This window comes from Pholis gunnellus (genome assembly GCF_910591455.1).
Source record: "Pholis gunnellus genome assembly, chromosome: 22".
NCBI classification, from domain to species: Eukaryota; Metazoa; Chordata; class Actinopteri; order Perciformes; family Pholidae; genus Pholis; species Pholis gunnellus.
Genome location: NC_136549.1, coordinates 17,517,426 through 17,529,260, shown reverse-complemented (window position 1 = coordinate 17,529,260; position 11,835 = coordinate 17,517,426). Strand labels below are relative to the sequence as shown.

The 11,835-nt window shown below is 40.1% G+C and overlaps 1 protein-coding gene across 1 annotated transcript in view; it reads right to left on the bottom strand.

The window, feature by feature from the left end:
• Positions 1 to 8,487, bottom strand: part of ptprb (protein tyrosine phosphatase receptor type b) — a 30,861-nt gene extending 22,374 nt beyond the window's left edge. Inside the window, exons 1-7 of the mRNA XM_079183627.1 lie at positions 8,205 to 8,487; positions 4,001 to 4,430; positions 1,661 to 1,780; positions 1,387 to 1,527; positions 1,024 to 1,290; positions 665 to 937; positions 368 to 484 (exon numbers count right to left, since the gene is read on the bottom strand). Of these exons, the coding sequence (XP_079039753.1) occupies positions 368 to 484; positions 665 to 937; positions 1,024 to 1,290; positions 1,387 to 1,527; positions 1,661 to 1,780; positions 4,001 to 4,430; positions 8,205 to 8,261 (1,405 nt within the window). The 5' untranslated portion in view covers positions 8,262 to 8,487. The remainder of the gene's footprint in view (positions 1 to 367; positions 485 to 664; positions 938 to 1,023; positions 1,291 to 1,386; positions 1,528 to 1,660; positions 1,781 to 4,000; positions 4,431 to 8,204) is intronic.
• Positions 8,488 to 11,835: the final 3,348 nt, after the last annotated feature.

The window sequence follows — 11,835 nt, the reverse complement described above, 5'->3', positions numbered from 1 at the left end:
ATAATAATAATAATAATAATAATAATAATAATAATAATAATAATAATAATAATAATAATAAAGTGGTAAATTAACAATAAAAAAATATATATTTTCAAAGAATAAAGTTGCAAATTTATGAGGGTAAAAGTCAGATAATTTTCTGAGATTTAAGTAAAAAAACTTTGCAGAAAAATTAGAACATTTAAGAGAAAAAAAAACTTGAATAATGAATACAATTTGAAAAAGAAAATTGGAATTTATCTTTTATTTTTTTTATCAACCTCATCACTTAAAAAAACAAAAACATATGTAAATATTTTTGTGGCCCTAATGCACCATCATCTATCTCTGAGCTCCAAGTTATTTTGATCTACTTGACGACTACCGTGTCGAATGGTCAGGAAGTAGCCGTCACGTGACCCAGAGGGGGCGTGGCTCCACATGGCGCTGAGCGAGGTCTCGTCAGAGTGTCGTATGTGGAGCTCAGACACGGCGGCCGGAGCTGCAGAGACAAAAACGCACCAAACGTTCTGCAGCTTCTTCTGTGTGTATGTATATATTTCTGTTGTATATTTCTGCAGTAATATATATATATATATATATATATATATATACACATATATATATATATACATTTATTCAGTATATGTATACATATATATTTCTGTTGTATATTTCTGACCTGTTGCTCCCTCACAGCTGCTCTCGGCCGTCAGTCCTCCGCTCTCCACTCTCAGCACGGCTCTGTACAGCCTTCCAGGCGTTAGTCCCGTCCCGGGGAGGCTGAAGTTGGCAGCCTCTCGGTCCAGAGCGGTGCTGACTAACTGCTGGGAGCCGTCGAAGAGGAGCAGCCTGTAGCTCTCCCATCGGCCAGCGGGGGGCGACCAAGAGAGGAGGAGGCCACCGGAGGAAGAGGAGGAAGGAGACAAGGAGAGGAGGGACGCCGCCGCCGGAGCTGAAGACGAGATGAAACGAGATGAAGACGAGATGGAGACGAGATGGAGACGAGATGGAGAAACACAAAATACAACAACCCCTCACCTGTCCTGACGGTGAGTTCTGATTGGCTCGTCAGCTCGCCGCTCCTGGACGTCACCTCGACCCGATAGGCCGAGCCGGGGGTCAGCTGATCAACGACGACCTCCGTCTCGTCCGGCGGAAGCGTCGCCTCCCAGAGTCCCGTCCCGTTGGTCGAGAGGACGACGACAACGAGGGCATCCAGGTCGCCTTCGGGACGCTGCCACGACAAAGACAAGCCGGTGCCGTTGACGTGGTCGGTGGCGGTGAGGTTGGCGACGGCGGCGGGAACTAAAAACAGGATTTATATTATCAGATATTGTTTTTTTCTTCTTTTGTTCCTGTCTTCTTCTTCTTCTTCTTCTTCATCTTCTTCTTCTCCGTTACCTGTCTGAGCCGCCGTCGTCCGGTCGTTCTGCAGCCCGCCGGCCTCCGTCACCATCGTAACGTTGTACAGTCGGCCCGGCGTCAGGCCGAGGAGCGTGTGCTGCGTCGCTGTGCTCTCCAACGTCTCGTTCCTCAGCAGACCTGCAGAAGAAGAGGAGCGGGTCACGTAAAAAGATCATGTAAATGTCTGTGGGAGGAGTGTTAAACGTGCACCATCATGTCCAGTTAACCAGTAACTTCTTCTCGTTGGGAGTTTAAAAGACGACAGACGTACCAGTTTGATCCCACAGCTGCAGCCTGAAGCGCTGCGTTCTTCCCGGACCGGCCTGCCAGGAAAGGCCCAGGCTGCTGCAGGTCCTGGAGGTCACGGCCAGGCCGCTCACCGCCGACGGCTCTGATGATGCAACACACACACACACACACACACACACACACACACACACACACACACACACACACACACACACACACACACACACACACACACACACACACACACACACACACACACGGTCAGAAAACAGGCTGATGCATCACTGATGCTTGTAAAACAAAAATATGTTATTTAGTTGGTTTATATATTCATGTTGTGTTGTGATTCTAGCGCCCCATGTGGACTAAAGTGGTAGTGTTTCTGAGCGCCAGACTCCCTTTAGAAAACCCTTTATTTATCTTTTCACCCTTTATTTATCTTTTCACCCTTTATTTATCTTTTCACCCTTTATTTATCTTTTCAAACCGTGTCCTTGTCTTCAGAGTGTGAGCTCTGTAGGAGTCCCGTTGACCCTCCCTCTCCCCGGCTTCCCTTCGAACCACCATCCGCCCCGTCTGAGAGCTCCCTGCTTCCTGGTTTGTGTGTTTTTTTCCCACAATGCCTCTCTGCGTGTGTTTGTGCCGCCGTGTCGCCGCTGGTGCTTCAAACTGAGGTCGAACAATATAATCAGCCGGCGACATCTTCCCCCGTTATGTTGAGTGTTGATGGAGCTGCTACATTGTTAGCATAGCATAGAAAACAAGCATTTTAAAAGGTATTTGCTTGCCTTCTTGAGGAGAGAACTAACAAAACATCATAATCATCAAATATCAGTTTATTGTAATTAAATCTGTTTGTTTTGGGTTCATACAGCTGTAGTAAACCAGCCGACGTGTGGCTTGTTAGACACAGTGAATACAGCCTCCGAATAAACACAAAGGATTCTGCAAGTAAACTCCTGCGAGTAGTGCGACGCAAAAAGTTGCTTCACTTTTGGTGTGAACGCAGCATTTAGCATGAGAGCATATAGCATCAGAGCAGTTAGCATCAGAGCAATTAGCATCAGAGCAGTTAGCATCAGAGCATTTAGCACATTTAACATCATAGCATTTAGCATCAGAACATTTAGCATCTGAGTGTTTAGCATCAGAGCATTTAGAAGCTAAAGAGACAGATATTCCCCTCAGGAGGTGGTGGAGACCAAAAACGGAGCTATAAGAGAGAGAATAATGAACTTCTATTGATCAGGAGACACAAACACAAAGACTCCTGAGAGAGAGAGAGAGAGAGAGAGAGAGAGAGAGAGAGAGAGAGAGAGAGAGAGAGAGAGAGAGAGAGAGAGACAGAGAGAGAGAGACAGAGAGAGAGAGAGACAGAGAGAGAGAGAGAGAGAGACAGAGAGAGAGAGAGAGAGAGAGAGAGAGAGAGAGAGAGAGAGAGAGAGAGAGAGAGACAGAGAGAGAGAGAGAGAGACAGAGAGAGAGACAGAGAGAGAGAGAGACAGAGAGAGAGAGAGAGTTCGCAGCAGGTAAAAAAACAACGCTAAAGGTCAGTGGTCGTAACCGTCAGAAGATAAGAAACAAACACTAAAGTGAGTGTTTTGCATTTCTGAGAAGGTTACTGTCGGGACTCACATCGGTGCAGCAACACCCTGTTTTCTACAAACACACATATACATACATATACACACACACGCCCTTTCCCAGTGCTTCCAACAGAACAAAGAAACAATGGAAGCAGGAAATAGCTGAACCCAGAGCTCTGCCCATGATGGAAATACACACAGAGGGTCCAACTTCTGTTCTGGACGCACGCCATCATGGACACACACACACACACACACACACACACACACACACACACACACACACACACACACACACACACACACACACACACACACACACACACACACACACACACACACACACACACACACTATCACTCTCTCTCAGCGGGCCGTGGTTCCTGAAGCTAATCACAGAGAGAGGAAGCTGCACGACTTGAACTGAACGGGACAGAGAGGTCAGAGGAGACGGAACAATAGAAACCAACGGAACACAATAGAACACTTAGAAGTAAATACAACGGGGCTGGAGGAAGTATTCAGAGAGTAAATACTTTACTGAAGTAGAAGTACTAAAACCACTGGACTGGTTTGAGTCTGGACTGGTTTAAGTCTGAACTGGTTTAAGTCTGAACTGGTTTAAGTCTGAACTGGTTTAAGTCTGGACTGGTTTAAGTCTGAACTGGTTTAAGTCTGGACTGGTTTAAGTCTGAACTGGTGTAAGTCTGGACTGGTTTAAGTCTGGACTGGTTTAAGTCTGAACTGGTGTAAGTCTGGACTGGGTGAGGACTTACTGGTGTGCAGGGTGACGTTTGCCGTCTCCTGGTCTCTCTGGGACTGGATCTCCAGCTGGTAGGCGGTTCCAGGCTCCAGGTGATCCAGTACGCAGGTGTAAACCCCTCCTCCCTCCTTGTCCCCTCCATCCTCGACTCCTAGCTGGTTAGTTCCCAGATAGTTAGCTCCCGTCTCCTCCTTCACCTCCTCATCTCCTCGCTCCCTTCCTCCGATCTCATTGGTCTCTGTCTCCTCCTCGTCTCCTTCTCGTCCTCTTCTTCTGCACTCGGCGCCGTCGGCTCCGGCGTCCTGAGATGAGACGCTGAAGGAGCAGTTGGGTCCAGGTGTGCTGAGGGTCAGAGAGATGGAGTCCAGACCGGATACTGGTTCAGACACAGAGATGCTGCATTTGATGGACTGGGCCTCTGTGGGAGCTGCACTGCTCAGATCCTGACGAGGAGACGAGGAGACGAGGAGACGAGGAGACGAGGAACAAACAGTGAGATGAAGAAATTAAGGATTTCATTTAAATCATGTTTTCTTTAAACAATCGCCAAAACTACACCGTTTATCACAGCCAGAAGCTGTAAAAACCGTCATTATCGTCAGATTGTCATGTTTCCGACGGTCCTTGAACACGTCATGTGTGACAAATGCTTCCTTCATAAAAATCAGCCAAAAGAAACCTTAAAATTGTGATATTTCATCAAAAACATGTTCTTATTATAAATGTGAAATAATAAATGTGAAATAATAAATGTGTGTGAGAGCTCTAATAAAGAGTTCACTTTAACATGATTCTGTTAAAAACATTAAACTGTGAAACTATGACGTCATGATTGACTCATCTGAGACCAACAGTCATGTGACCACAAGAGAGAAACTGACTGAACTACAGGAAGTGAACACAGAGAGGAGAGAGGAGAGGAGGAGAGGAGAGGAGGAGAGAGGTGGAGAGGAGAGGAGGAGAGGAGAGAGGAGAAGAGAGGAGAAGAGAGGAGAGGCTGGAAACATTGGAAGAGTTGAACATTATGATCAGAGAAGTTGTTCAACATATTTGGGACTTCCATGTCAAAAGCAGGACATGTTTATACTTCATGTATTTATGAATTATCTTTAATAAATAGTTCCTGCTGTTGTTTTTACATTTCTGTTTGTTTAAAGGAACATTCAGTGAGTTTTCGAGGTGTTTGTCGGTGTAGCCATTTCCCTATGATTCCAGTCTTTATGCTAAGCTAAGCTAACCAGGTCCTGACTCCAGCTGCGTGCTGAACACAGAGTTGAGATTTGTTATCCATAGAAAGAGAATAAGACTATTTTCCAAAATGTGCAGTAGATGAATGTTTTGTTTTTGTTAAATATTTCATACTTCTTCACTCTCATTAGCATATTTAGATTCTTCCTCACAAGAGGAACCAAATCTGATTTATTGTTCAGTAAAAATCTGTAAAACCAAAAGAAACGGATCTTTTGTTTCACTGCTAAGAAAGCTTCAAACGGACTGTTGAGGTTGTTGATCAGCTGAAGCTATTTAAAGAACTATAACTGTGTGTTTATCACTTTTGTTGGTTCAACTGACCTTTGACTTTGTGCATGTAAACGTGTGTGTGTGTGTGTGTGTGTGTGTCTGTGTCTGTGTGTCTGTCTGTGTGTCTGTGTGTCTGTGTGTGTGTGTGTGTGTGTGTGTGTGTATGTGTGTGTGTCTGTGTGTGTGTGTGTGTGTGTATGTGTGTGTGTCTGTGTGTGTGTGTGTGTGTGTGTGTGTGTGTGTGTGTGTGTCTGTGTCTGTGTGTCTGTGTCTGTGTGTGTGTGTGTGTGTGTGTATGTGTGTGTGTCTGTGTGTGTGTGTGTGTGTGTGTGTGTCTGTGTGTGTGTGAGAGCTTTAACCTTTTTATACTAGAGAACAGAAAATAAAATCTTTTGTCACTGATAATGAGGTTCAGAGAGTTTACAGACAGGAAGAGAAGGAAATGACGACTGAGGAAAAAGAAACATGAATCTGTGTCGTAGTCGTGTAACGGACCTCACGGTTCTTCACACATAAACCTTCAGTTTACCGCTAACCGTCACAGTGTAAATAAAGTTTAACGTTAACCGTCAGAGTGTAAATAAAGTTTACCGTTAACCGTCAGAGTGTAAATAAAGTTTAACGTTAACCGTCAGAGTGTAAATAAAGTTTAACGTTAATCATCAGAGTGTAAATAAAGTTTAACGTTAACCGTCAGAGTGTAAATAAAGTTCAACATTAACCGTCAGAGTGTAAATAAAGTTTAACGTTAACCGTCAGAGTGTAAATAAAGTTCAACGTTAATCATCAGAGTGTAAATAAAGTTTAACGTTAACCGTCAGAGTGTAAATAAAGTTCAACATTAACCGTCAGAGTGTAAATAAAGTTTCCCGTTAACCGTCAGAGTGTAAATAAAGTTTAACGTTAACCGTCAGAGTGTAAATAAAGTTTAACGTTAACCGTCAGAGTGTAAATAAAGTTTAACGTTAATCATCAGAGTGTAAATAAAGTTTCACTGTGTTTCTAGTCTCTGATCATGTTTCATTGTAAACAACCAATCAGTGTTTAGACCAACAGGAGGAGAGCTAGTAATGTTAGCAGCACCGCTAACGGCTAACCAACGGAGGTTCACTTCAGTGACATCATGATGCCTTCAGGCTCTGCTCAGTGAACACGAGTACTGGCTGAAGGTACATTATAACGTCATCATGATGTGTTCACAGGTAATCTGTAAAATGTAGTTTTGGTGATAAACTTGAATAAAGTTAAAAATAAAATAAAATAGAAATGAATTATGAGCTGTTTAACTTCCTAACACGAGCTCTAAGCTCTTTATTATACTTCATTAAATATAATGAAGAGATTTATTTCATCAGAGATCTGTATCTGTTAATATGAATCATCAATGATCAACAATTAGTATCAGTGTCAAAAGAAACGTGATCAGAGGTCTAAAAGTTATATTAGCTTGTGTTAGCTTTGTGTTGCAGTTAGCATAACGTTAGCATACGTTAGCATACAGTTTTACACACAGTAGGGGACAGTTTGGTGTAGATTCTCCGTTGGTTTAGCAATACTATCACACATTTATATTTCCTTCAGTAACTACAAATATATTTACTAGTTAAAGCTACTTAGATTTTTTTTTTAATCGTTTGCTACGTTCTACGACCCCTATTGGTGAAACAATAGGGGTCGCTACAAACGTGACCTTTTAAATTCTACTTTGAAATTTGAATATATATATATATATATATATATATATATATATATATATATATATATATATATATATAAATATTGCCCCATAATACTCTTCACTGGTGTTGATTCATAGCTGTTTGATCAATACACATATTTATCTTCTGTATCGCTGGTTTCATTCTCGTAGCAGCGACCTCATATTTCTGTCTGCATCGATACGATCAGCTATTCAATAAAAGTTATTATTATTATATAATATATTATCTTCTGGTTACACGCTTCTTATCTTCAGTTAAAACAACAACATGACAACAAATAAAACAAGACTTCAGTTTCACTTTGGTAAACCAGATATTGACCAATATATATAAATATATATAAATATATATAAATATATGTGTATTATATCTGAGGCCTTGTGAAGTTATCTTGATTGTTCTTATTAATCAAAAAAAGAAAGACTTTTTGTAATTAAATTAAATGTTTCTTGATATTATGAGAAAACATTTGATTATCTCTTGAAGACGAAACAGAAAACTAAATATTTAGTTCTTGAGTTTTTCACCTGAACTCCCGTTTACGACGATACATTTAAAAACACTGATTAACCACCATGTGTTTAACGTTTCATGAGAATAGGAGCACACATTAATTTTCACCTATGAAAGTATAAAGTTGTCCGTCTGTGATTTCTTTTTTTTTGTGAGTAAAGTTAAAGGTTTTGTTTTATTATCCAGAAACATTTTTTGGGAAACAAATACTTTGTATAAATTGAATTGTTATTGTCAAAAATAGGAAGCAAAAATGAAAAAGAAAAATGTAATTAATTAAATGAAATTAACGAAAGATAAATGTCGTTGAGATGAGGCTCGGCTACAGCAGCACAACAAAAGACAGATTTTAATATCATGAGCTCTTAAAGTCACATATGTTCTCTCTCTTTGTGACACAGAAACAGACATTCAAAGCTTGATAACACTTTAAATAAATAAAGGTATAAATGAATAACTCACCCGGAGCAGCAGCAGCGACGTGAACCAGAGACAACCGAGAACTTCACATTTCAGCATGTTTGATCCTCCTTCAGGTCCTCAGACAGAACGAACTCCACCATAGTCCTGAGGCCGACGTAGAGGACCACGTTTATACTCGCTGTTAGAGGCAGAATGTATTCCTGAGCTTTGTCTTTGAGGGCTTCAGAAGAATCCGGCAGAAGTTTGGGAAAGAAACAGCTGGAAAACAATAAATCTCTCTCTGAAAGTTCTCATCTGCCGTGGTCTCTTCTCCGTCTCGTGTCCATCCTCGACTCAGACCTCCCTCTCAGTCTGTCCTCTCTTTTCTCTGGACTCCCCCCCCGCCCTGTCTGTCTCTCTCTTCCTGTCTGTCTCTCGGTTCAGACTCTACGGTGTCGAGGTTTGGGAGTCACTTAACGGACTTCCTCAATCGAGCCGACAGCTCTGAGAGTCGATGCGAAGACACGAAGACACCAAACGCTGCTGTGATGGAGGCTATAAATAGTTCATCTACGCTCTGAATGTTAAAAATAGAGACCAGCGTTTGTTGAGACCAGAACTTTAAAGCTTCATCTTCTTCTTTGTGACAGAGACGTCTATAAATGTGTATTATTATTGTTGAACTAATTGACTTTGAGTGATAGTAATGACAATCAACACCAAAACATAACTTTTAGCCACTTTAAGCTAACAGTTTTAGCTTTTTTTACTCACAAGCCAAAACAAATTGTATAAAAATGATTAATTGTTCACAAACATTAAAACATAATCATTAGTGTTGAACTTCACGTCTTGAAGTTGATAATGTTCAATATTGAAACCTGTGAAGTTACATTAACTTAACGTAACTATTAGTTTTATCAGGACTTATAAGGGCCTTATTAACTATTAATTAACACTTATTACTTAATATAAAGCATTACCTCACAGGTGGATACATAAATATACATGAATATACATGAATATATACATTTTGTGGTGCTCAAGCTTAGATTAAAATAAAACATGGTATACTAAGATATTAATTACTTAACGTTGTCTCAACATCTCAAGTTATTTTCTCACGATTACGTTATTTGAGGTTTGGAGTCGACTCTTCTGTTCAACTTAAAAGTCAAACTGTTTTGTTTGGTCGGAGCTACTTTTAGTCCTCCACACCTCTTTCCTTCCTTCCTTCCTCCCCTCCTCTCCTCTCCTCTCTCTAACTTTACGTCACACTTCATTTCTAGGAACAAAAGTTAAAAAGCTGCAAACTTCACTTTCATATATTGTTGATGTTTCTTTTTTATCCGTCTTTGTGAAAATATGAGTTTACTTACATATAAAACTACAAATTCTGAGAGGAAACAGCTCCAATAGAGCAGCAGCTAAGAAGAGGAAACATTCAACATTTTAACAAAGTTAAAAATACTTCAATAGATTTCACTCTGGAATTATTTGGTTAATTATCAGTCAGTCAGAGTCCAAAACAACACGAGTCAAGAGTGTTTAAGTCCAGTGTTTTATGTACAGATTACAGGTAACAATATATATATATATATATGTAGATAGAGTAGAAAAAGAGTCTACAGCACTACTCAGTGGCTAATGTTCCGGACGGTTACAACATTCAAGTTGATTAGTAATACAGTTTAAAAAAGAAACACGTATCGTACCTACATTAATCAGCATCAGCTGTGCTCTGACTGAGCCGTAATGCCCGCTCAGCAGAACTTTAAAGGGACGCTAACATTTTATTTGTATTTAAATTGTTTCTCACAACAGTTAAACGGGTGTTTAGGAGAAGTTTGAGGGTTTTTTCACCTCACCAACACCGTTTTGCTGTTAACTGGACGCTTAATGTTTCTACATTCTTACGACGGCCCATTATTCCATAAATAGTCAGAAAATAATATTTAATTGGACAGAAGGTCCATTATCCTGAAGACAAAGGCCCATTCCTCCTAAAATATACATTCTCCCTGCAGCAAACAGAAGCACATGGGTACTTATTATGCAGAATGACGTCATTGGACGCCACTCTGCCTCTGATTGGCTGGTAATCCTCTTCTTCATTGGTTGGGTTTATGCATAGGGAGGGAGATTTGGTTGGGGTGAGAATATCAGGGTCAATAAACCAATCAGAGGCGGGTTGTGCCTTCTCTATAGTAGAAAACAAAACTGAATCCAATGGTCCAAAAGCTTCTACGATTAGCTTCAAGTGTTTCGGTTTGTTACAGAGAGAATTTGTAACGGGCAGTTGGATAAATGGGCTTTGGTCCAATGGAGAATTGTTATAATGGAATAACGGTAATAACCGAAGATTACTGTGAATTATGGGACCTGTGAAATACAAACACACCCTCAAAGTTCAACTCTTACAATGGAAACCATTAGCAATTAGCCTACAATGCTACACAACTTAATATAAAATGTCCAGCGTCCCTTTAAGCTCCATCAACAGTCAACAACAACAAAGTACAGGACGTGAACCGCCACCTAGTGGACATACACAATACTACGTCAGAGCCAGTGTGTCGTACCCAACGCTGCAGTTCAAACAGGGATTACATCGCTATGAAAACTTACATTTTTGACAGATTTTTTTTAACCATTTTTGAGCTTCAGATCGATCCTGAATTGAGTGATAACCGGGTGACGATGATGGCGGCATGTTGGAGACGACAGACATAAGAGACACTGGTCCAAAGTCTCTTTGATTGCTTCACAAGTAGAGGAATAAATAAATAAAAAATAAATAATTTGGTACATAGAAAAAGTCTTCAAAGTTTCTCTCATTTATTGTCCGTCGACGTTTCCGACTTTTCTCGGTTTTAGCAGCAAGATCTCCGTGTTTGTTTTGTGGTCCGTGGATCGGAAACGTTAACCGCCCTCGTTAGGTTTAATAGCACTTCAACATGTACAATGTTACTCCATTCACACACAGAGAGCAGATATAAACGTATAATGGGAATGTTCTTCATCACTGGAGAAACCTCAGATCTCTAAAAACAAGTATTTTCATTTTTGTTTCACATTTCTATTCTAAAAAATAAGTAGTTATATTGATTACGTTGACGATTTATTTAATGCAAGTAGACAAACGGCTAAAACACATGAAAAACATGTAAAAACAGTATAAAAATAAAGATATTATTACTTTGATACACAAAAATAACGTACTCACTAATAACAATTTACAACAGCACATCGATGAGATGACTGCACCATTGTGACGTAAATTATTTACCTTTTTCTTTTTTTTGGTATGAAGCAAAAATATTATACAACTGGGGAATGTTTTCAGAAATTTGGCAAATTACTGAAAACTCTTGAATAAAATGTAATTTCATCAGGATTCATCTGAAAGCGATTGGCTACTTTTGAGCTAGCTTGTGTTCCAAAAGCCTCCATTTCTTTATGAGTTATATATATTTTATTGATCTTTTAATAAAGTGTGAACGTGTGGCCGTTAGGTCCATTTACAGATCAATTATTTTGTTAGCATTGGAAAAGATAAATTTCCTGTAATTTTCAAAGCTTTAGAGACGTACTTATAAATAATTGCTGTAAAACACATTATTCTTTTACGAGCATGATTCAATACTAGATATAATTGGTTTAAACAAAATATTGCATTAGCATAGTGGGC